Raw genomic sequence first — 26910 nt, forward strand, 5'->3', positions numbered from 1 at the left:
TTATCAAAAATATTCACCTGTTTAATTTCTTCATTTAGAAATTCAACCTTTTCATTTAGAAAGTCCCCACGGGTCCTCGTCTATTAACCCGCACAGCTCCAGCCAGCACCGCTCTTTACTGCCCTTAATGACCTTCTTGAGGGCGCTCTTGGCCGCCTTGTACAGGGCTCTCCTGCCTTCGTCTTCAGGTCTTCGCTGCGATCTCCTGCTAGCGGCGAGGCACTCCCGTCGGAAGCGGCTATGGTGTCATTCCGCCAATACACCTGCCTCCCACGAGAGCCCCCTTTCCGTCTTGGCATGGAGGCATCGCAGCCTCTGGTTATAGCCTCTATAACTTTGGCCACCGTCTCTTCCGCGGAGTCGTCCGGAAGCGGTTCGGCGCTTTCCGTGATGGCCTCGCGCAGAGCGTCCAACTGGAGCTGTTTGACTCTCCACCTGACTGAGGGAGAGTCAATCCTATTGTTGCTATTGACGTCCGTGAGTTCGAAGAACTTCTGGACAAGCGTCTGGAAATTCTTCGTGAGCAAGTTTCGGAGCGCTTGTCTTACCCGCCATAGATCGCCTGTCTTTCGAAGGCTAGCAGAGGGCGATCAGCGGGATGGTGCTCAACGCCAGAATTGCATCTTCCGACACCGCCTTAATATGCTCGACCAAGTTTTGAGAGCATCTTCCGTACTCCTCTGCGGTACAAATCCGTATTCCCTCAGACTAAGAGACGGTAGTATGTGCCATTTAACCCGGGAAATCATCACCTTCTCCAAGACCTTCCCCATCACAAACAATAGTCCAATCGGGCGATAGGCCTTGAGAAGAGTATAGTCTGATTCTCCGGGTTTACGCAGTATTACCACCGCCGCCTTCTTCCAGTCAGCCGGGAATCGCCCCACAGAGAGGCACCCATTCATTATTCCCAAAAACAGGTCCTCATTGAATCGAACGGCTCTTCCAACAACTATATCTGAGGTGAAGCTGTCAGGTCTTGGAGCCTTCTTTGAGCTAAACGAACCAATCGCCTCCCTCAATTCCACTATTGTAAAAGATGGATCATCTGTTACGTCTGCTGTCAATGACGCATTTGCAACCTCCACCATTCTCCTGACCGATGATGTTTCGGAGTGTCTTCTTCTGGGTCATCCTCTGGGAAGAAGGTTTTCGTGAGGTGTTCCGCGGATTGGGGAGGGTTCGAAGGGGACCATCTTTTCTTTCTTATGTATATCTTCTTTCCTTTTAGATGTTTGGCGTATGATCCTGTAAATCCCATCCCAGAGGCTCTCCTTTGTTTGGGTTTTACAGAATTCTTTCCAACTTGTAGTTTGTGCTATCTTTGCCGCTGTCTCAAACATTTCCTTGGCCTCGATGTATGTCTTAATAACGTAACTTCTTCTTTCCACTGCTGCACACCTAATGCGCCTCTTCCTTCTAATCGTCTCACATTTCAATTTGTCCAGTTCCGATGACCACCATGGCAGATTCACTCTATTATTTCCTTTTATCTTAGGTATTGCCACATTACATCCACACATAACCGAATCAATCTACAATTTGACCACCGTGTCCACTTCGTCTTGGCTGTTCAATTTTGTCATCCTCTCTGTATTGACATCATTTTTTGATAGGTGTTTATTCAGTTCATTTTCAAATCTTTCCCAATGTTAATGTAAATGTTATGTATCCTCTCTCATTATTTCTGTCATCAATAAATTTGAAGCGGATGGCATTATATATACATATTATGGTCCGAACTGGTCATATCCGGATCCACCCTCCATCATTCTATTTTGTTAAGGTTTTAATCCTAAAGATATAAATTAAATTTATATCTATTATACTTTGAAATAGACCTCTACGCACCTGGAATGTAGGCTCGTTACCCGAATTTAGAATATGAAGATTGTTTTCATCAAAGTATCCAGCAAAGTATTCTTACTTCTACTGCTCTTAACCCGTAAGCTGCGGATCGCATCTATTGTCGTTTTTTTTAAAGGTACCGTTGACTGCGGATCGCATGCATAGTCGTTTTTCAACTTTACGTACTTATATCAACACATATGGATAATTTTTTGCACTTAAATTTGGTTTGAGGCATAGATGAATTAGTTCTCTTTGATTTGGTGTCATAAAATATCAAAATTATTTTTGTTTGGTGTCAACTTTATCGTGAATACTTCCGGTCGGCTCGTGCTCGGCGCGTGGTCTCAGTATCGTTTAGTCTGTTCAATCAGTTTAGGTGATCTAAATTATCAATAAGTTTTTTCATAATTATTATATTTATTAACTGTGTGGAACGAGAAGGATATTATAATTAACAAACAAGTGATTGTGTAACACGGTGTTTTGTGATATTTTTGTACATTTTTTTTGTTTGTTTATTATCGTGCAATGCTTCGAATACTGGAAGCATTTTTTTTAATGTTATAACTTTTATCGTCATAATGTTTTTATAAGAAACAACGATTCTGAAAACAAAAATGGTGAAAGCGACCATTACCAATACGCGAGAAAAGGCATAAAGTCACATAATTTTGATGTCCCACATACAAAATGCATTTTTGTTCTAATCCCTGTTTTGAAGATTTTCACAAAATTTCGATATATTAATCATTTCCGCTTTTTAATATAAACTTTAATTTAAATTATTTTCAAAATTTCATATTAATTTAAATTAATTTTTTTAAATAACGCATTTAAAAAAACTGCGCGCACGCAACGAATGGACTATACAACAGCCGCGTCTTCTATACAACCGCCAAATTTTCTGCCGCGGACTCGCGGCAGAAATGTTAATTGATGATAATATTTTGGTGTAAATACACTATAAAAACATAAGTAAACTGAATTGTGTACTGTGAACATCTATAATCGATATCCGAGTGACTTCCGAAAGTTTCACCACAAAAAATATGCTTTTTTTGTCAAAAATATTGTAATGTAAAATAATCCAGCAGGGGACGAAAAGTTTGACACTCGAAATCGAGCAGCTTAGAGGTTAATATGAATTCCTTGCATTCATATAAAGCAGTAGGAGTAAGAATACTTTTTTTCAAAGAACCAAAAAATAATAATATCATACTATTCGAATAAACTTTAAAACTTACATTTAATGTGAGCTTTTTTTTTAAAAATGTACAAAATAAACTCGTGCGTTATAATGATACTGATTTGAAAACGAGCACTGGTAAGCGAGTACTCGAGAGCATCTACAATTTATAAGTAAAAATTTCCCGCTCTCCGATAATTGTGAAAAATTGACGAAACGCCGGCTGCTCCGTGACGCAGCGCGAGGCAGCGCAGCGAACCGGCTGGCGGGCGAGTAGCGAGTAGCGAGTAGCGAGTAGCGAGTAGCGAGTAGCGAGTAGCGAGTAGCGAGTAGCGAGTAGCGAGTAGCGAGTAGCGAGTAGCGAGTAGCGAGTAGCGAGCGCTCGGGCGGATCTCATCTCGAGCTTTCCAACTGCGAAATAATCTAAACAACTTCAGAAAACTGCTGACTTTATTTTTTTTTTCTAAACCTATTTTTGATCATATACACCCCATTTTTTTATTTGCAGGTAAGTACTAAAATATTTAAGTAGGCTCCTGGATTAATACTTGTATATCTGGCAACTTTATTATTGTCAAAAATATATAGCCATTTTTCCCGCTCTATGCTGTCAATTGTAAAAATAAATATTGTTCGAAAAAAAGCGATAAATTTTGCACAAAAGAAAAATAAATAGCGATAGATGTCAAAAAAGCAAGATTGACCTAGAAAAATGTAAAAAAAAACGTGGTTGCAATACGGTGTCGAGCAGGTTGGCTTTCGTATTTTGTATCGAGATATTTGCGAGGTTACGTTGCAGGATGTGCGGTTTGTGGAAATAGGAAGGAAATCTTTTTAAATTATTTTATGTTTTTAGAAAGACGCCTTTCCTTGTTTCAAAGCGGACTTTACGATTTATTTCATTTCTCTTCTCAGAAATCAAAGGTAAGTTATCAAAGTTACTGATGCGTTATCTCGATATTATTTATGTTATATTTTGGCTAATTTGCGGCCTAGCGCAGAGACGCAATGCAAGGATGTTTTTATATGTAATGATGCGAGCAGGCGCAATGTAGCGACGAGTTGGCGTCATATATTCCTTATCATGAAAGTTTCTTCACAGCCGCCCGCTTGTGCGTTGATAAGATGTGTGGAAAATCATTGTATGACAGTATTAAAAATGAAGATATAAATAAGGAATCTAAGGTTGAACTAGAGATAACTGAGAAGACTAAGAAAATTTCTTTAAGGTGGTATGGACATATGGAGCGAACGGATAACGTGTGAATGACTAAGAAAATATGTTTAGCAAACATGTACGGGAGAAGAGAATGAGGATGGCCCCATGATTTTTATGTCATTATATATTTACTTAGATCTCTTCCACGTTCTTCAACAACCGAGCTGGCTTACCCGTATTGCAATTTACTTGCAGTATTGTGCAGTTCAACACGTCGCAGTCCAACGACATTTCTCCACATTCTTCCGACAACAAGGAGCCATATTCGAGTGCGCCCCCCATTCGCCATCGCCAAATGTACTCACAACGAGAAGAAACTCTTTCATTTGTATGTGAGGTCTGAATCCTGGATTATAATCATATACATGAGAAACGCTAGAAGATCACTTAAACCTGCCTACGACGTTCATAAGTCCCATATGAAGAATAAAGAAGAAAAATATGGAAGTCTGGGCATTTGCCTAGACTTCCGTATTCTTCTTCATCTATATTGAGATGTCAAAAAATAATAGCGCATTAGTTAGTCACTCATTCCAAAGTCTGGCTGCTCAGACGGCTCATTGAAGAATGAAGTGTTCTCTCGCAAGAAGCGGATAGACCACAACTGGGTGTGTTTCCAGACCAAGCTGCCGGAGTCTCTGGCGGAGTCGGACCTGGGGAAGGTGAACGCCAACCGACTCGGCAAGTTGGCAGAAAGGTTGACTACGAAGAGTGTGTCGTCCGAAGATGCGTTTCCTCATCGTCAATAATTTTTCTCGGTACTTACATTTTCCATACGGCATATCAAATTGGTTTTTAAAAAATATATGTTTCGACTACTAAATTTGTCGCCTCCGAAGTGCAATAGTCAGCATTCCCAGGGGGGGCAAATAATTGTGATTTTTCACTCAACATTGATTAAGTTTTACCTTGCACTAGTACCTAAAACGGAGGGCTGCTCACCTTGCCTTCATGTGTTAACTAACCATCAAGATAACACTGCGTTTATACGATGCAGTCCCTATGCACCATTGCGTGCGGATAAAGATTTGAAGAAGAACAAGGAAATTTGTAGATTTGTAGTTGTCTATGTGCAACTTTTGGATATGAAGGATATGTTTTTTATATGTGATTTCTGTGTGATGAGTTATATTATATAAATGTAATTTGTGATATTTTCTGTTGCAGAGACTTTTTGATACTGGCCGACAGCGGTGCCTTGCGGCAGCACTTAGCGGACTCCTTGACGCAGGAGATATGCCGCCTCGACCAAACCGCCTTCCTCTCCTCGGAGACTGAGGACACAGGTGCGTTGTTCTCTCACTCTCTCCTTCCCACACTGGGAGATCATCACTAGTTTGGAACGTGTAAACGTATCCCCGATGTTTGTACCTGGCGGATTCTCCAGTTCTTTGGACATGTTGAGGATAACCTGGGACGTCTGGTTGTGATGGGTAGCCTGGAGGGGAAGAGAGGGAGAGGAAGATGCCCACGCGATGGTTCCCACTTCTCAGAATCAACAGGCCTTCATCAGTCAGTCATCGACTGGATCCCACCGATCTTATCTTTCTTGTTTGACCACTTATTTTATTACAATTGGTTAAATAAAAGTGAGATAAAAATAGAGAATCATGTTTTCAGGCATCTCTTAGTATACAAAATAATTTGAAAATAATCTTTCTTTATACCTTTCTGGTATGACCAGTTATTTTATTTGATTGGCCAGTTATTTTTATTAAATTTAATCAAAGCTAAGTTGAATAAAAATTGGGAATCATGTTTCAGGCGTATCTTAGTATGGTATAGTAATTTGGGAAGAATCTTGCATATTTTTTTATGAAGTTCTTTACTAAATAAAAAAAATCATAAATTGATTCAGCAGTCTCTTTGTTGTAAAATCTATCCATTTTTGATTTAAGTTTTAGCACTATTTCTTAAATCCATTGTGGCACTGTAATAGTACGACTATTACTCACCAGCATTTTAAAATTGAATAAATTCATTTTTGTTGTAGTGTTAGCTTATACAGGTTAATTAAAACATGCGCTTAACGCATGATCAGCTGCCGGCTCGGGGCCCTTGGCAGGAGACGGAATGCCTGTTGCCACGGGCCGCGCTGCCCTCTGTATCGGCGCGCGCAGCTTCCCCATCCACGCCTCCCTGCGCAGGTGAGGACTTCGACGCTCGCTTCCATCATTCGAAAATTAACCATGGTAGCGTTCACACGCATACCTTCTCAAGTAAATTTTGGCGGTAAACGGCTGCGCGGTCCCAGTTGAACAACATGTAATCTATATAATTAAGTAACGTTATCATTGACAAAGAGTGCCTAGAACTAATACAATGACGTAAATTATAGTTATTTCAAACCAAGAAGAAAACCCGCTGATTATAACCTCAAATTCAAGATGAACATAGTCGCTCAACATAGTCTGCCGGCAGCCGACGCGGTACAGTTTCTTCTGATGTGATGTACTCCTGGCCTCTCCTTCCATCTGATGTAACATCTAGATGAGCCAATGATGTTCCCATTAATTAAATATAACTAATTTTGGTGTAATTATCGCCCATGCTTACAAAACCTGATTTCTTGAGAGCAATTGTTCAAAAGCTGAGATTAGTCGAGCGCTAATCGAATGTTCGACATTCCAAGCTATTCGCGACAAGGTCATTATTAACCCGTTGTGAACCGAAACTTTTTCACTTCCAACAAAAATAACAAAAACTCATTTCTTTCTTTTTCTTCTATATTTTTTTATTTTTTGTACTATTTCACTGGCACCCTTAAACGCGGGTCTCACTTTTAATTGCGCCTTTCTATTAGAATTTCATACTTCTTTAAAGGAACTCATTCTCCCCAAATGATTGATTATTTATAATATTATATAACTATAATTAGTGTAATGTAACTTTACCATGTTTTAATTAATTGTTGTTTTATTTTGTCACATTTTACATTTGTTGTTGTATGAATTCTAGGCTACTCTCGATCTCAGTGTCGCCTTGTCACCGGTCTTCAGAAGTTTCAACTTGGAACTTCTAGCTGTATTCCAGCGGCGATAGAATAAAGTCTCGCTTGTATTACATGCAGCAGGATCTGGAATGGGTTATTTGCAACTTTCGACCTGGAGGTAAAAATCCTTTTTTTTAATAGAAAAGATAGCTATGTCTTGTTGGTGTGTTAGGCTTTCAAGATCTGAGATAGGTAATTAGGACTTTTCGACCTTATGGTTAAAATCCCCTAAATGGAAAAGCGAGACTTCCTTTCTATCTTGATTTGAAGAAAGTCGTTTGGAAAGACCTGGTTATATTTCATCTTACATTTCCGGATTATGGTACAAGATTTGTTGCCTTTTACCACCTTTTTTCAGTCTTCCGAGTCAATGAAATTTTCCTCTGTCTTTATGTACTGACTTCAAGTACATCCTTGTATCACTTTACTTTGTACAGGTCTAAATTTTCAGAACATCTTCGCTTGGACTAGGGCTTGGACGAGCAATTTCATTTTAATATGCAATGCCCGACTTGTATTTTATTTTGTCTACTTATTTTCTGTTTCCCTCTGTGTCATTGTGTTTTATATTTTGTGTGTATAGATTGTCGTCATGTACATTCTCAGCATTAATTTATTATTGTAGAGCTGTGCTACACTTTCTTTGTTTTGTATTTATGTGTATGTATGTATATTTATAGATCGTGAGCGCTGGTGCTTATAATTACCGTTGATCCGCGATAGCTGGTCGCTGATCATTACCGTTGGGGTATGTGGTGTGTCCCTCCCAAGTGTTTTGGAGACGTCCAAAACGAGGTTGGCCTGGAATAATGCCTGGGGCTGTAGGATAAAGCTCCTTTGAGAATGCTTTTACACGAAAGGTTCACACGCCTCATAATAGTGTGGTTGTAACATGTTGTTACGTTATTCTTCACATGGAACAGATAGAAAGGTACGCTTGATTTTATATGTATTATTTCTTCTTCCAATCTCATGTTTTTCCCCGTCCGTTCGTAGCATTGTCTTCAAAATGCTGTTTGCCATGTATAGAAAACCAAGTTTCTGAGTTCGGGTTGAAAACTCAGTGGCGCTCTCTACAATCCTTCAGATAGACCTTCTGTATTGTCAAGAATTTTCCATGAACATTTTGGAAACCTCTGATCTGATCTCTTTAAAATTCCTGCATGTTATTTTAATCACCGTTGATTTTGTTATCTTGAATGTGAGAATCAAAACAGATGATGTATGACTGTGACGTCGCCCACTTTATCAAGCTGATATATCTTCGGATGTTAGAAGGGGGTAGTGAGCGGAAAGAAACAAAAAATATATTGATTTAATAAAAAAAGATAATTATCGAGTTTAACTTAAACTAATCTATCTTAATCTAAACTTAAATTAAACTTATTCTAACTTAAATTAAACTTATTCTAACCTTTTTGGGAAACCCGCTGTAGATCTGAGGGTGGCGGGCTTCCGGACGGGCCGCCATGCGATGATTTTCTTCAATGACCGCTGCACCGCACCAGGGATAAGTTTCTCCCCTTCTTCTTCTCTGCGTGGAGCGACTCTCGTTTCTTCTCTTCGTTCTCTCTGTTTAACGCGACTCCCGTTTCTCCTCTTCTTCTTCTCTTTGTAGAGCTTCAGCTCTTAATTTAAGGCTTATAACCCGGCGTAGGTTTGCTTTTCCCGCAGCGCTTTCTGCGTGGGATACTCCGGATGAGTAACTCCCGTTTCTTCTTTTCTTCTTCTCTGTGTAGAGCTTCAGCTCTTAATTTAAGGCTTATAACCCGGCGTAGGTTTGCCTTTCCCGCAGCGCTTTCTGCATGGGATACTCCGGATGAGTCACTTCAGTTTCTTCTCTTCTTCTCTGTGTAGAGCTTCAGCTCTTAATTTAAGGCTTATAACCCGGCGTAGGTTTGCCTTTCCCGCAGCGCTTTCTGCGTGGGATACTCCGGATGAGTAACTCCCGTTTCTTCTCTTCTTCTTCTCTGTGTAGAGCTTCAGCTCTTAATTAAAGGCTTATAACCTGGCGTAGGTTTGCTTTTCCCGCATCTCTTTCTGTTCTCCTGTTTCTTCTCTCTTCTTTCTCTCTGTGTAGAGCTCCCGCTCTTCTCCTTACTTAAGGCTTAAAACCTGGTGTAGGTATGCTTTCTGTTTCCTCCGTTTTCCGCTCCATCCAGACTCATGGTTTCTTCTTTCTTCTTCTCTCTACTCTTCTTCTCTTTTTTTCTTTTTCCCATGTTATGGCTTTCCTCGACTGCGGAATAGCGAAGTCCGCACATGACTTCTAATTCAAGTTCCGAGTGTGTGGGCCGTAATTGCGAGGCCCGACTTGATTTGAGACTACCCGAATTACATTGTTCGGATGATTGCTCCCGACACGAATGAACTCTCCTGTCCCAATCTCCTGTCCGAAATCATCCCCCCGACTCGAATGAATAAATTTTGCCCAAGTATCGGGTTTTATTGAGTTTTCATACTGAACATCACGCAATCAATTCCATCTCTCATTGGCTGGCGACGACAAGGTATACACCTCCAAAATGAAGCCTAGCCTTTTGGTTCTTCCCATTCCATTTAGGAAACAGTTTAATTTACACTGCATCATAAAACAGGTAAATTAAACTGTTTCCTAAATGGAATGGGAAGGTATATTGAAAGCTTTTAAATGTAAATTCATAGTAAAATCGGGATACAATTTTATGTTGTTTTACATTTTCAATAAATTTCGCAACTTAGTTCAAAAAAAAAATTGCTTAGCAAGAGCAGATCTGTCAGGAAGCCTAGATGCTTCTGTATCAGATCTGGGCATGCGGTGGGACAGCTTTCAATAAAATGCATCATAAATTTTTTTTTTTTTAAAAAGCACCGGCAAAAGGTAATTTTGAATCCTTCAAAAGGCCACATAAAATCTATCCCGGCGACAAAGTTTTTTTATGACCCAAACCTTTTAGTAAATTTTAGTTTTATTATGTGTAATTGAAAAGAAAGGTTTTAAAAGGAAATACATATTTGTGCGAAATAAAAATTATGGACCTAAATAGTTATTGTCGATTGATTGTTTCGCTAGCTCTGTTGGTGGTCTGGGAGGCTAAACCTGGATGTGCCACGTCAACTGATTGCCTGCCCTATTGCAAGAGATGCCGGATTATTGAATGAGAATTTTGTATGAGATTTATTTGTGAATTGTCCTTTGGATGTTGCAGAAAATTAAATCTTCCGTCAATGGCTTGTGTATATTGACACATGTTCCCCATGGAATTGAGATCTTTGTCATGTTGACAAAAGTTCCCCACATTTTGTTTACATTCTAGGTCATGTTGCCTAGGGTTGTCAAACCGTTGGTCCTCTCCACTCATATAGAGAAATTTATATTAATTTTATACATGAGATTGTCAATTATTTTCAATTGTATGTTGTTCCCGACGATGTCTATGATTTCGCTCCAGGTGCTGAATATTGAATTATCAGTCACTTCGGTTAATCGACTTTGTAGTCTAGTCTATTGTATGTTGTTCTCGACGATGTCTATGATTTCGCTCCAGGTGCTGGATATTGAATTGTCAGTCACTTCGGTTAATCGACTTTGTAGTCTAGTCTATTGTATGTTGTTCTCGACGATGTCTATGATTTTGCTCCAGGTGCTGGATATTGAATTGTCAGCCACTTCGGTTAGTCGACTTTGTAGTCTAGTCTATTGTATGTTGTTCTCGACGATGTCTATGATTTTGCTCCAGGTGCTGAATATTGAATTGTCAGTCACTTCGGTTAATCGACTTTGTAGTCTAGTCTATTGTATGTTGTTCTCGACGATGTCTATGATTTCGCTCCAGGTGCTGAATATTGAATTGTCAGTCACTTCGGTTAATCGACTTTGTAGTCTAGTCTATTGTATGTTACTCTCGACGATGTCTATGATTTCGCTCCAGGAGCTGGATATTGAATTGTCAGCCACTTCGGTTAATCGACTTTGTAGTCTAGTCTATTGTATGTTGTTCTCGACGATGTCTATGATTTCGCCCCAGGTGCTAGATATTGAATTGTCAACCACTTCGGTTAATCGACTTTGTAGTCTAGTCTATTGTATGTTATTCTCGACGATGTCTATGATTTCGCTCCAGGTGCTGGATATTGAATTGTCAGTCACTTCGGTTAATCGACTTCGTAGTCTAGTCTATTGTATATTGGGTGTATCTCTTTTGTTAATTTATTATCAGGGAGTTCACTAATACTTCATGTAATCTTTCTTGTCTTATGTTTGCACCTCGAATATAAACAATGAGCAACCTCTAAAGTCCAATTCTTTCTGAGTTTGTCAAACTTTCGTTGTGTATAATAATTCTTTACTTCAATATTCACACTGTTTTGCCAATTGTAAATCTTTAAACCTACAATTTTGTGTTGTCAACAATAGTTTATATTATATAAAACTATTGTATACTGTATACAGTATGTTCCAAAAGTATGTCACCTAGGATAAGATTAACCATTGTTGTACTCTATATGTAATTCTGTTTAGTATAATGATAATAGTCAGGACCTTTAGTATTAAGTCAGTTAAGTTATAGTGTAATTAACTATATTCTGTGTTGTTGGCAGATGTTGCCGTGTTTAATAGCATGTGAACGGATCACGTGTGGGTTCTTAAAAAGGGAAGCCAGAAAAGGATATTTAAAGAATGTTGTTCTTACTTACAGATCGTTTATTTTCTCTAAGCGCGTACACTACAAAATTGATAATTACTAAAAATACTTAATCTAATGAATTTATGAACTAAGGAAGTAAAAATGTGAAGCTAGATAAACACGTCCGCTGTGGACAAACGGTGTAGGCGACACTCGCCCTCTCTCCTCGGTTCGCCGCGATCGTTGATTTTGTTCGGGAATCTCCGTAGCGAATTTGTCATGTTTGTATTTTTCGGCGGTGCCAATTTGACAGTGTAGCTACAAAGCTTACAAAGTCTTTGCATACCAGAATATTAGGGAATAGAATCGCGTACATAGAATTTTTTTTTTCTTACTTTTCTTTTTTTTGCAATCATAACATAGGTGGGAGTGTAATAGTACGATTTTTACGCACCAGCATTTTAAAATTTAATTACAATTGAATAAATTCATTTTTGTTGTAGTGTTAGCTTATGCAGGTTAACTAAAACATGTGCTTAACGCATGATCAGCTGCCGGCTCGGGGCCCTTGGCAGGAGACGGAATGCCTGTTGCCACGGGCCGCGCTGCCCTCTGTATCGGCGCGCGCAGCTTCCCCCTCCACGCCTCCCTGCGCAGGTGAGGACTTCAACGCTCGCTTCCATCATTCGAAAATTAACCATGGTAGCGTTCACACGCGTACCTTGGCGGTAAACGGCCGCGTGGTCCCAGTTTAACAACATGTAATCTATATAATTAAGTAACGTTATCGTTGATAAAGAGTGCCTAGAACTTATACATTGACGTAAATTATAGTTATTTCAAACCAAGAAGAAAACCCGCTGATTATAACCTCAAATTCAAGATGACGCTCAACATAGTCCGCCCGACAGTCGACGCTGGTGCAGTTTCTTCAGATCTGATGTACGCCTGGCCTGCCCCTTGCATCTGATGTAACATCCTGATGAGCCAATGATGTTGCCATTTACAATGATTAAAGAAAACACTTGTTTTTTACCACTTGAGGCCAAATTATGAATTATCTTGAAAATTTAGAAATCCAAAAAAACCTAAATTCCAATAATAATTTATTAAATAATATATTGTTTCAAAATTCTTCGCCTTTGCTTTCCATTTTTCCTTTGTTTTCAAACTCCGCCCCTTGACTAACCCCTTCCCCTTACTTTCCCCTCTCCTTATTTATAGAACAATTTTATATTTTATATTTTAGTTATTATACAGACCTGAATGTTGGAAGTTTAACTTCTGAAACATGTAGTCTATAATAAAACACAAGTGGTAAAAAACAAGTGTTTTCTTTAATCATTGTAACATGTCTTACCACAAAGTTAATGCCGAAACAATAAATAAAATATGTTGCCATTTATTTAAATATAACTTACTTTGGTGCAACTGATCGCCCATGCTTCCAAAACCTGATTTCTTGAGAGCAATTGTTCAATCGCTGAGATTAGTCGAGCGCTTTCATAAAATATTTGTTCGCGACGAGGTTAGCATTAACCCATTGTGAACTGAGAAATTTTTCAACTTCAAAAAATGAAAATTCTCTTTATTTTTTGTATTATTACAGGAACATCCTGGCGACCATGGACTCCGGATGCGCCGACAAGGCCGAGTCCTTCCGGCACATCACGCCCATCACCAGCTGTTTCAACAAAGACAAGACTAAAATACGGGAAAAGCAAATTCAGGTACATTGTATTTTAAATTTATTCTTTACTAACACTATATAACCATCCCGTCACCTCCCTTAGAGGTAGGCAGAGAGAATAAAATGTCACCTCACTCTATATTTGCAAATATTCTGGTACACACCGATTGTTCCTGACTTCTAACCTGACTGCGCCCAAGTATATATTTGTCATACCAAGCATTGATCATGCCAAGACTTCCTTTGTCTTTGTTCCTATTTCCAACTACATTCGCTTCATAAATTTCTTTTACCTTTCATTCTTCATTCATTCGTTTCACATGCCCAAACCATCTCAACACACTTTCCTTAGTTTGCTGGATAATTCTTATCTCAGGCTTGCACACTTTCCGTATATCACCATTGGAACACGTACCATACATGGTTTTGCCACACTGAGAGATCACATTCCAACTGCATTCAGTCTGCTTTAATCGATATCTTTCCTATGCTGCAGATTAGAGTGGTATGGTGGTGATTTCAGGTGCAGCTGGGGGAGTGGTTCCTGCGCAGCCAGTCGCGCACGCTGAGCCGCGCGGTGGAGCGGGCGCGGCCTGGTGGCCGCCCTGCGCGGGCCGAGCGCAACCTCCAGGACTCCGTAAGTCCTGACCCACACATACAGTTACAATGTAATGATCATGTTGCGTTCTTCACAGAACTCAAATAGCTTGTCTCTTCTTTGATTGCCCTGTCCTAATCCCCATTCGCTGACTATGTTGGACCGACGGCCTTCACCTATTTTTGCATTAAAGTGCCCGATGATCAGAACGATATCATCGCTTTTCAATGAACTGAAGATCCTTTCAATATTTTCGTATAATTCTTCAACATCGTCATCATACCTTGTTTCTAAAGCCGGAGCGTACACTTGTTAAATATTCATGTTAAATGGTCGACCTTCGATTTGTATAAGCATCAATCTGTCTGAAACCGGTAGGAATTTCTTGACATGTTTGAGTAAATGCAGTGGGATGAATATTCAGCCTCAGAATTTTCCTCTCCATTTCTGTGATTTCAATCTGCATACCTCAATAATGCAAATTTCCTTTATGATGGTGATTTATACTTACACCGAGCTAGCGGAGTTCACTTCGGGCCAGAGGCGTGCATTCTATACAGGCAGAAAAGCAGTGCCTACTCTGGATTACCCGCGTTCCATATAGAAACACAACCAGTGCCTACTGCGCCTTGTCCTTACCCAACCCTACTGCTACTGCTTACCCTGATTAAAAACTCACGTCACGTAGCGCAGTCGGGGTTTGATGCCTGAAGCGAGAGGTTCTCAGTGCGCACTGCCGATTTCCCCATGACATGTTTATGTATATTTTTACGTATTTCAACATTACATTAAGGTGGCCACCCCCGAAAGCGAAACATTTCTTTATTGGAGGGGTAGCACTACTTTGATAAATACAAATCATTATTCAAAGGCCCTTTTCAGAGCGACATTCATTTATACATATGCAATTTATAAATACGGTCCATTTTAGGGCCGTGTGCTCAGCTGGTCCGTCACAATAATAGAGAAAATTGTTGCCCATAGACTGACAACATATGTTGAAAATAACAAGTTGTTTTCAGAGAGGCAATCGGCATACAGGCGATACCACTCTACAGAGACAGGCGTAGTGAGAGTACTGTCTGATATAATAACTGCTGTGGATGCTGGTGACCTTGTTTTGGTTTCCTTTTTGGATATGAGTGCTGCTTTCGATACGGTTGATCACAATATTCTGCTGGAACGCTTGAGAAAGACATACGGCATCTGTGATAAAGCACTTGCATGGTTTTGCTCATACCTTCGAGAACGTGAATATTCAGTCATTTTTCAAAATTTTAAATCCCCTTTTCATTCCGTCTCTACTGGTGTACCTCAAGGATCAGTCCTAGGTCCTCTTCTATACCTTCTCTATACGAAAGACATAGAATATATTATAAAGTCACATGGATTGTGGTCTCACTGCTATGCGGATGACACTCAAATTTATTTTTACTGTAGGCCGGAGGAAAATATAAACTTGTTGACTCTATTAATAAGTGCATTGAGAGAATAGGAGAATGGATGGCTGAAAACAGATTAACATTAAACCCGTCCAAAACAGAACATCTCTGGATAGCCACACCTAAACGACAGAATTTAATTGATAACACGACACCACTCAATCCAAAGAGTACCACTACACCGGCTGTCAAACTGCTCGGCGTGTTCTTAGATTCTGATCTCTTCCTTGAGACTCAAATTAGCAAAACAACAAATACTTGTTTCTATCAGCTAAGGCAAATTAAAAGCATTCGCAAGAATCTGCCAGTTGATGCTGCCCGTCAATTAATAAACGCGTTTGTAATATCTAGAGTCGATTATTGTAACGGTATATACACGGGTCTACCAAACAATAAAATGAGTCGACTGCAATCAGTGTTAAACGCAGCAGCGAGACTAATTTTTGGAATTTCTAAATTCAGTCACATCACCCCACTACTTCACAAACTCCACTGGTTACACTTTCCCGAAAGGGTTGAGTATAAATTCTGCCTACTCATGTATAAATCAATACACAATATGGCTCCAGAGTATCTTAAGGAGCTGTGTATTCCAGATGAATTGGTTGATAGACGTCTCACGCTTCGATCGGCTACAACATCTGCAATGGGTAAAGTGATCTTACCAGCTCGCAACCAACGCACTAAATTTGGCGAGCATGCCTTTGCTGTTGCAGGGCCGACGGCGTGGAATGCACTTCCACCAATGGTTAGAAATAGTGAGAGTGAGATGATCTTTAGAAAAAGACTTAAAAACACATTTGTTTGCTAAATCATTTCCACCATAATATTTTCCCCAATTCATTCACAGTGAAGCGCTCTTGAGGTATTATTTTACAAAAATGGCGCTATATAAGTTATCCAAATTTATTATTATTATTATGTCCCAACCATGTCCACCTTCTCATCTTCAGGACTTCCAGTATGAGGGGCTGTTGAGTTCTTCTCCTTACATCGTCGTTCCTGACGAAGTCATACCACTTTATACCCAGTATTCGCCTCAGGCACCTATTAATCAAACATTAAACCTATGAAACATCGATCGGAGCCCTGCAAGATATAATTAACTCCCTCCAAATAAACTCCGCTCGGTTAGGCCTAAGAGTGAATGCCAAAAAGACCAATGTCATGCGCAACTCAGCCTGTCTGGACCGAGATCAACATCTTACCTGTGAGGGACGAGCGCTCGTTCGAGTCGACACCTTCAGATACCTTGGAACACTCATGGCGGAGGATGGTAGTGTCCAGAAGGAACTGAATGTACGGCTCGGAATGGCAGGAGCTATATTCAATAAAATGCGCAATGTCTGGGACTCGCTGCTTTACTCGACAAAAACCAAGTGTCGTCTCTTTAACGCCTGCATCCTAACAGTGTTGCTGTACGGATGTGAGTCGTGGCACCTCACCAAAGCTCAAAGCAAGAAACTAGCAAGTTTTGAAAAATGAATAGACGTGTATAATACTGGAATGTTATCCGTAGTCCACTTGTTTGCTTCTGAACGCCACTGTCAGGGTCTAAGAGTCTAAAACGTAGGTATCAGACTCCTCCCGACACGGAATCTACTCTTCCTACAGTATATGTATGAAATTTACAACATTTTGAGAATGTCGAATTACTTGTTAAAAAATTAGGGTTTCTCCACTCAGGAGTTATATTTACATTTTGGCATCTCAACATAGATGAAAAGAATATGGAGGTCTGTATTGATAGGGTTTATGACCTGTCATAGGCTCATTGAGTGATTGATGACTTTACACATGTGTAGCATTCACCATTCTACATATCAACGATTGACAACCACTCTAAAAAAAATTTTTAAACGCCTACATATATCAATCTCATGACACATATGAGTTTACAAGAGCCATCTTGTAAATTTAGTAGACACCTTTACTTTTTTGTTTGATTCGGCTGTCACTTTGTAGTAAAATCTATCTATTTTAATTTTAATTTTTACTTGGTAAATACCACTATTTCTTAAAATCCCTATTTGTTCACTGGAGCCATCTATGGTTGGTTCGCGAAAAATGAATTGTTAATAGCTCAATGCGTGTGGCACTCGAGGCACTATACATATGTTAGTTGCTCTCCATTCCATCGTTATAACTTTCCAGTCGCCATGGCGGCGGATCGGAATGCTGACGTGGCCAGGCTGAGGCAGGGCCACCCCTGGGGAGCGCCTGCAGTTGCTCGGGGCAATTGCGAGGAGCTGCGCGCCTATCTGCAGGCGCCCGGGGCGGAGCACCCGGGGAGCCTCCCCGCCAGCCCGCCAGCCAGCCTCCCCTGGGAATCGAACCCGGGACCTCCAGTATGGTGGCCTTGCGTGCTAACCATTACACTACGAAAAGGTATTTACAATCTATCATTGGTTGGTTTAAGTAATTACTTAATACATTTGTAGCATTCACCATTCTACTCATGATTAACAACCACACTACTAAAATTTCAAAAGTTGTATATATCCTTCAATTGAAGCCTTTTGTCACATGCAAGCTCTCTGCGCCATATATGGTCAAGTTGAGTCAGTTCTTTATTTAATAGAGACCTTTGTGAAATGTAATTTACTAAGTATGTGTATTACAAAATGCTGCAAAATGTTCTCCACCAGTACCAAAAAGAAATGCGGTGCTCTACGCTACATTACATAGTTTGCAGTATATGAGGATAGTTACAGAGTCTCGTCTGTGGAAGTCTCTGTTCACTACTGGACAGTGTTGACTCGAGTGTTTGTGTCTCCCCAGGACCTGCGCGTGGAGCTGGTGAGCTCTGGCACTGGAGGGGCTGCAGCTGCGCGCGAGGCGAGACTACGTGCTCCCCGCCACCGAGCGCACCCTTGCGCAGCTCACCCTGGACGCCGCTCTCCTCCTGGTGACCTCCCATCACACACCACACCGACCTGTCTTCACCCCTTCTCATTCTTCTTCTCCCGCTTGGTGTAGACCTTGTGACTTGTTTTTTAGAGGGATTAGCCTCTTGGGATGTGGATTCCCAGCTGTCGATCCATCTCTTTGGTGGTCTGCCCGGGAGTTGGCCGTACAGTGCAATGTGGGGGAGTGTACATCTCATGCCTTCAATTTCAAATTTAAAACCTTCATTCGCACCCAATTGTGCTTAGAGTACCGCATCATATAAACGCAGGGTTATCTCGATGGCTAACACATGAAGGAAAGGTGATCAGCCCTGCGCTTCAGGTACCAGTCCAGGCTAATACAGTAGAATCGCGGTATAACTAATCGCGATATATCGAAAAATGACGTATATCGAAAAAAAAAACAAATTTATTCCCTAAAACTAATTTTTCATACAAAAATGCATTTATATAACAAAATCCCGTTATTATGTGTAGCAAAATCATTTTATGGCGATTTTTAAAAGTAATTCAATACAATATCCCATCAGCTTGAGTAATTAGTAATTAGAGTCAATGAGTCAGTGAAATGATTTACTTCATCAAAAATTATTCTTTAGTTGTGTCGCCTACTTTCAAAACCCGCTAGATTCAATTTTATAAGATTTTAAAATAAATACTCTATCGGAATGCCAGTTGTGGGTTTTATTGTTCGAAAATTTTAAATACTTGAAAACCCCGCTAAAAAATACTTAAAAACAGCGTTGTATTTCGAATTCCGATATATTCATGAAACTTGTCTTCTGACCCATATCGGCCAATCAGAGAGCGGGGATAGGTCAAAAATTAAGATGACGTCATTATCGGTTTGTGTCTCGTGTTTTTTTTTGAGTACTGAAAATTTTTTTTAAAAATGGGAAAATTCTCTATTTTATAATATTTTATATAAAGATAGACAAATCTTTGAAACATAAATGTTATCCGGAGAATTTGGATTTTTTTGTAAAATCGACTTATATGGATCTGGCGGATTTTGAAAATAGGCGACATAGTTATAATCTCTCTTCTTATTTCAATGAAATTATTTCCATAGGCCATAAAAATTCTCAAATTACAGTCCACCTGCTTAACTCAATGGTAGACAATAATAATATTTTTTGGTCCCTTGGATTTCGTTATATCGCGATTCTACTGTATTGAATACATATTAGAGTGAAAAAGTCATTCATATTTATTTGACCCCCCCTGGGAACTGAACCCGGGATATCCAGTACTGTAGCGGAGCGTGCCGACCATTACACCACTGAGGCGGACTCCTCACTCGATCATATCAAGTTTCCTCAGTCCTTCTCCACTACATTTACCTCACAAATTTGTTTTACTGTTCTTTCTTTGAATGGATTGACATGCCCAAACCATCTCAAAATACCTTTCTTAATTTTACCCATAATGCTCGGCTTATCTCGGCCTTGCATTTCACGACTGAGGAAAGCTGGGCATCATCAAGTATTTCAAATACTTAAATGTGGTCAGGTCAGGACGGGGAACAATCGGTGTATGAGGAGATGCACCAATGTGGAAGAAGAGTAGTTGTTTGCAGAGACAGATTACTATAGTGTTCTATTATCTCTGCCTACCCCTGCATGAGAAGCCACGTGACATTTGCTAATATTGTAGTATTTATTCAGTATCCCAGTAGATGTCTCTGCATGTTCCATATTTTAGATTATTTCAAAGATTTACTTTAGTGAGTTTGTCAAGCCGGCCTCACTAGCAACCCACCTAGTAGCACCTATTAAGTCTTAAAATTATCTTTTGTATGGCATTGTATTCTGATGCAGTGCCCTATGCACCATGGGCGCGGATGAGGGTCAGGATTTCATTGTTGATTTTTTTTGTTTTTACAGTGGCATTGCAACCTTCCATATTGACAGCTGAGAATTTGAAGAAGTTGGCGACAATATGGCGACACTATTTACGTTATCAAAATGCCATTTTTGAATCCGGCAACATCGGAGATTGATGACAACGCTGGCGATGACGAGAAAGACGATTTAGCAAAGCTGATGTTACGAGACTGTCAATTTAAAGACCTCAATGATTCGACGACCCGCCTACAGATAATGACGACCAAGATTCGGGACAGAGCATGGAGTTCTTCAATTCCGTACTTTGTTCCGGAAACATTTGTCTTCTGGTACAACTGGGACAGTCGGGAGCGGACGTCTGGGACAAGTTGACTGAATTTTTTTAACTTTTTCTTCTTCTTCTTCTTTCCATGTTCGCTCCCTAGGTGGAGCATATGGCCAACACGAGACGTCTCCAAGTCACTCTGTCACGCGCCATCTCCTTGGCTTCCTCCCGGGTCAGTCCGGCGTCTCGAAGTTCCGCTGAGTATAGTCGGTGAATGGTCGTCAGCAGCCTTCCGGGGCGCCGGAATCCTCGGGGTTGGAAGAAGAGACACGAGGGGTTGATGCCCTCAGGTGGTATTCTAATGACATGTCCCAACCATGTTCACCTTCTTCTCTTCAGGACATCCAGTATGAGGGGCTGTTAAGTTCTTCTCCTCACATCGTCATTCCTGACAAAGTCATACCACTTTATACCCAGTATTCGCACAGGCATCTATTTTCAAAACTTGCTAGTTCCTTGCTTTGAGCTTTGGTGAGGTGCCACGACTCACATCCGTACAGCAAAACTGTTAGGATGCAGGCGTTAAAGAGACGACACTTGGTTTTTGTCGAGTAAAGCAGTGAGTCCCAGACATTGCGCATTTTATTGAATATAGCTCCTGCCATTCCGAGCCGTACATTCAGTTCCTTCTGGACACTACCATCCTCCACCATGAGTGTTCCAAGGTATCTGAAGGTGTCGACTCGAACGAGCGCTCGTCCCTCACAGGTAAGATGTTGATCTCGGTCCAGACAGGCTGAGTTGCGCATGACATTGGTCTTTTTGGCATTCACTCTTAGGCCTAACCGAGCGGAGTTTATTTGGAGGGAGTCAATTATATCTTGCAGGGCTCCGATCGATGTATCTATTAGAACTGCATCGTCGGCATATTCTAAATTGCATAATTTCTGAGCAGGACTCACTGCAATTCCTCGATCCGGTGGGATTGACATTCGTAGGATGAAGTCGAACATGATGATGAAGAGAAACGGGGCTAGTACGCAGCCTTGCTTCACCCCAGTAGAGACCTCAAATGGTTTACTGCACACATCATCTATTCTAACGCAGCATTCGCTGTTAGTGTGAAGCGCCCTGATAATGGCCACAATTTTGACAGGAACTCAATATGCTTCTATGATATTCCAAAGAGAAGACCTATGCGGGCTGTCAAAAGCTTTTTCGTAGTCTACAAAACAGCAGGCAAGGGCGCAGTTCCATTCGTTACTTTGCTGTAACAGGCAACGTAAGTTATGTATGTATATGGTCAGCGCACGCCCTGCCTGGTAGAAAGCCCGCTTCGTTCTCTCTGAGGACTCGCATTATTGGTTTTTGGATTCTTGCCAGTATTATTTAAACTTTTTACTGGCGGAAAACTTCCTGAGCGAAGATCGTCTCACGGAGCAGTGCCTGGCCGTCTACAGACAGGATTGGCAGCAGGTAATGCATTCAAAATTTTACATTTAAAATATTGTTACAAATTTAACATTATTCCAATGCATTAGTGTTTCCGCCTTCGTAGTGTAATAATCAGCACGCTCGGCTACCATTCTGTAGATCCCTGGTTCGATTCCCAGGGGAGGGGGTCAAATAAATATAAGTGATTTTTTCACTATATAATAGTCCAAGGTAATATTGAATATTTATTCAATATTACCTTGGACTGGTACCTGAACCGCTCAGCCCTCCGCAGGGCTGAACACCTTTCCTTCATGTGTTAACGATCAAGATAACACTGTGTGAGTGGTAGTTGTTGAATTGAATCTTTGTTTTCAGGATACGCTGAACAACCTTTCGGCGACCATCAGAAGAGTAGCCGGTGGTAGAAAATTTACGAGTGAAAAATTACACTTTTTTTTAAATTTTCTGGCTGAATTCTGTCAAAACCTCGAAGGCCATGAGTGAACTGTTACTGTACTTCAATGATCCACGGGTGAGCTGTTACTGCGCTTCGATGAAACAGCATCCTAACTGTGGCAAAATAATTAACAGCAATAATAAATTATTATTCCTTTGTAACAAGTCAAAATAACTTTTTGTTTTTTTATATAAAATTTTACATTGATTTATTTTTTATCGGCTTTGTCCTCCGCACACCGCGTCCAAAGACCGATGTCCTCATCTCTCGTCGAGCTCTCCCCAATCTGGTGCTCTGGGCATCTACGTGCAGAAAGAAAATATATATTTTTATTGAATAGAATTTTGCGATTGTAAAAATGGAAAAATGTCTAAAGCAAATGCCACAGAACTAGTACCTAAAATTGGACCGCATTTGTTAGGGAAGGACGCATTTGTGTACTTAATATATGTTTATGAAATGTGTTGGAAATTTGTTTAATTAAATAAATGAAAATTCGTTATATTGGATGTATAGTATTTGACACATTTTAAATTTATTTTATCGCCATATTATACCCACTCAAGTTAAATTGCTGTTACACTACACTCGATCTTCTGGCCAGTGATCAATACAATATATTGTAGGTACCTACCTAGTACAGGACATGAGAGAAATGAAACTATGATTTTCAAACTGTGAGACTTTATTGGAAAAATTGTTAAATTATAAGCAATAAAAGAAAAGTGAATTAAAAAGCAAGCTCAAATAGGTTTTTATTTTTTGATAAAAAAAATCAGAAATTTTTTTTTGGACAGAATTTTCCTTGGTGGCTTGAAAAATGGACATTCTTCAGCCCATTTAATGCTTCCGCTAAGGAATCTTTCGCTTCAAGCGGAAAAATTAGTTTCATTCTCATTCTCATCTTCATTCGCTGAAGATTCATTTCCAACGATCTGCTTTTCCGTCAGCTCGCCTGCAACAACCACATTTTTGTCTACTTCGATATAATCTTGGAAGCAGAGACAGGAACCACCGATCTATAAATTTCTTCTGCTTCATTTTCAATCTCCAGTGATTCGTCGATAGTATCCACGCAGGTACCTTCAATCACTTGACGATTTGTCCCGACATTTATAAATTGTGGACTCGTTTACAGACCACCATGCAGCACAAATCATATCGCGGACTTCTTTCACTTCGATTTTTTAAAGTTCTTCAGATTGCATGTTCGCCGGAGACACAAAGGGTGAATACAGCAGTAGGTAAGTAGGTACGTAAGAACAAAAACAAAAATTTGAGATTTATCACGTTCACGACACGTGTTACGCTCACCAGCCGTCACTTATGAACACGTGCAAAGTCACTAAGTGCCAAAAACAAACTGAATTCGGAGAAATTTTATGTAAAATTGTAACATTTTAAAAATTAAAAAAAACTTTGTTATTCTGAGATCGGCTTCGCTACATTGAGTTTTGGTTCAGTACATTTTATATGGAAATTTAGCGGGGACGAATTGCAAATTCGTTATACTGGAAATTTCGTTACTTCGGTATTCGCTACAAAGAGATTTGACCTGTATATTGAAAAACTAACCATCTCTCCGCTTACCGCAGGAGTAAGCAGAGAGAATAAACATCTCGACAGAGATGAAGAAGAATATGGAAGTCTGGGTATTTCCAGGGCTTACGACCTATCGCAGGCTGGTTTAAGTGATCACTTTATAAATGTGTAACATTCACCCTTCTACTCATGATGTCAATCATGGGTCAAAAACATTTTTAAAGGTGTGGTTGTTAAAATGCACTACTCAAATTTCGGAAGTTGTACATATATCCTTGATTGACTCCTTTCACATCTGAGTTTTTGGCATCATCTATGGTTGAGTTTAGAAAGCTATTTGTTTAGCAGAGACCTTCACAAAATGCATGTAAGATTCTGCCTGAATTATTTTACATACTAGGAGACGCCTGAAAACATGATTTGAAATTTTCATTTAACCAGTTATTTTATTCAAATAGTATAAGTAGAATAGTGAATGTTACGCATGTATAAAGTGGCCGCTTAAACCAGCCTTTGACAGAGGTCGTAAGCCCTGTAAATAGTTACTGACTTCCATATTCTACTTCAGCTACGTTGACTTCCTGACTTGCATATTCTACTTCAGCTATGTTGAGATGTTGATGTTATTTGAGGTGTGAGTTTTGCAAGCGGTGCAAGGTGTGAGTTTCACGGAGTCATGTTCCGGATCCGTCTAGTCAGGGATGAAGAGCATCCGGGCCGGAGCGAGTATGATTCCTCGACTCTGGACTCGGACCCTCTTCCCGACAGCAACAGGGGAAGACGACACGACCTTGAAGCGATTCAGTATGCTCGCCAGTCCAACTTTTGACTGGATTTGTCCCATGCCTTCGCCTGCAAAGAACGATTATCACTCGTCATATTGTCGAGTGATACATATCTTATATTAATACGTTATCTCCCAACTATTGATCACTATTAGCTGAACATTGCAAGGATCAGTTTGGGCAAGTGTTCCTCAGCCTTGCATTCTTTCCTTATTTTACCATTCTAACATGTATCGTACATCGTTTTGTTTCACATTCTTCTGGGTGATCGCATTTTGACTGCATTCAGTCTACTTTCATCCTTCTTCCATACATCAGGGTTAATACCCATACATTAGGCTCTATACTGGCAGTTTAGTTTTCACTGTTAGGGTTTTATTTGCTATAATTGACAGATAAAGTAAACCATCTACCTGTTTCCCCATTTACTGCTATTTTATACGCAGATCTACATACATTAATCTTTTTCGAATATCACGACTTTGGAGTTGCTGCCTATTGATCAGCAAGTCACTTTCCTCGCACACACTATACACCCTTGTCACCAGCTCCTGCAGGTCTTCTCTACTATCGGCAAGAAGCGCAGCATACAAAAGGCAACAAACAGACGAATTGCTCATCAGGTATAAGTGTGCAGCATGTGTGGGGAATGTGCCTTCCCTCGCAAGTCCGGTGGGAGATGGACTCACCGATGCGCACTTTGGGTCCCTCCCCAAACGGAAGACAGGTGTACAGAGTGATCTTGCTCAGATTGTATCTGGAAAACCTCACGGATCGAAGAGCTCTGACTTGTCCCAGGAGCGGGGGTCACTCTGCAGGCCGCTCAGGGAGATGTGCAGCTTGGTTCCCTTCGATGACCCTCCCGATTCCCGGAAAGGTATCGGTCTTGGTGCAAAGTCTGTCAATAAAAGGAAGCGTGGGATAGAGGCGGAGAATTTCAGCAAAATTAAACATTTTTATTTAGTAACTGTATTTTTCCACCACACAATACAAGGCTGATATTAGTATTATCTATCAAATTAAGAAAGATGGTTTGGGCATGTGGAACCAATGAGTGAGGAAAGTACAGTCAAACAAATTGATGAGGCAAACGCAGTTGGAAATAGAAGCTGAGTAAGAGCGAGGAAAACTTGTCATGATCAAGTATTTTAAATACATGGGCTTGATCAGTTCAGGAGTCAGAATAATCGGCGGGTATGTATGAGGAGGTGCATGAATGTGGAAGGGGTAAAGTATATTTGGAAAAACAGAGTAGTGTGCCGTTCTGTTTTGTCTGCCTACAAACAAATGAACACTGCATCGATATGTTGCAGTGCCATTGGGTGCGGATAAGAGTTAGAAAAAGAAGAATGTTTACGGTTATAAGCCATGCCCAAGGAGGGCATTTCCAATATTTTATTTTATTTTATTTGTTCGGGAATTGTACAGCTTTACATATAAAAAAGTATATAATAAACAATAGTTACATTAACAATAATAAACATTACATTACATTAACAAAAAAATAGTTCCTTTAATAAAAATAAAGCCAACTAAACAATTCCACATTTATGTTTTAATAACTATTAAAAACCATTCAGAGATTTAAAAAAAAAGGGTATGGTATAAAAAAATAGATTTTGCAGGAAGGAGAGGAATTAATGAGAGTGGTTAAAGGATTTTTTTTCTAGGTAAGAAGTTTAAAAATAAGAATATATTTATAAATATACACATATATATATTTATATATGTATATATATATATATATATATATATATATATATATATATATATATATATATATATATATATATATATATATATACATACATACATATACATTACATATACAGAAAAAAAAAATAATGCTCCGTTCACCCCCCACCCATAACATAACTATGTTATTGGTGGAGAGTAAACAGAGTATGACATCTTTCTACTAACCTCTTTTTTTACTGTAGCTATGCTTTTTCTAAAAATATCAGTGTCATTAAATGTCTTCTTGTAAGTGTCCATGATTCTGTTTAGAGTGGAATTTTGTAAGAAGACTGTGTTGCACTTTGGTACATGAAGAAGGTGAATAGAACGCATACGTCTTTGAGGA

The 26910-nt window shown here is 39.8% G+C and overlaps 1 protein-coding gene across 8 annotated transcripts; it reads left to right on the forward strand.

Moving 5' to 3' along the window:
* The first annotated feature begins 3621 nt into the window (after nt 1-3621).
* On the forward strand, nt 3622-23004 carry LOC148302285 (uncharacterized). Of its 8 annotated transcripts, XM_088271847.1 has the most exons (10): nt 3622-3788; nt 3894-3961; nt 4393-4588; nt 5424-5542; nt 6250-6403; nt 7215-7366; nt 12359-12512; nt 13465-13585; nt 14069-14182; nt 17740-17931. In XM_088271847.1, the coding sequence occupies exons 7-10, from the start codon at nt 12439-12441 to the stop codon at nt 17779-17781; spliced, it is 351 nt and encodes a 116-aa protein (XP_088127973.1). In that variant the 5' UTR covers nt 3622-3788; nt 3894-3961; nt 4393-4588; nt 5424-5542; nt 6250-6403; nt 7215-7366; nt 12359-12438; the 3' UTR covers nt 17782-17931. The 8 variants fall into 8 exon arrangements, 2 of the variants coding, with proteins under 2 accessions (XP_088127973.1, XP_088127974.1); XM_088271848.1 differs by lacking the exon at nt 4393-4588 and having other exon boundaries at nt 3643-3788; XR_015838675.1 differs by lacking the exons at nt 4393-4588; nt 12359-12512; nt 14069-14182; nt 17740-17931 and adding an exon at nt 4877-5014 and having other exon boundaries at nt 3643-3788; nt 6298-6403; nt 13465-13557.
* The last annotated feature ends 3906 nt before the right edge of the window (nt 23005-26910 follow it).

This window comes from Brachycentrus maculatus, unplaced genomic scaffold (assembly GCF_059751285.1).
Source record: "Brachycentrus maculatus isolate JH-2025_06_01 unplaced genomic scaffold, ASM5975128v1 h1tg000468l, whole genome shotgun sequence".
Classification (NCBI taxonomy): Eukaryota; Metazoa; Arthropoda; class Insecta; order Trichoptera; family Brachycentridae; genus Brachycentrus; species Brachycentrus maculatus.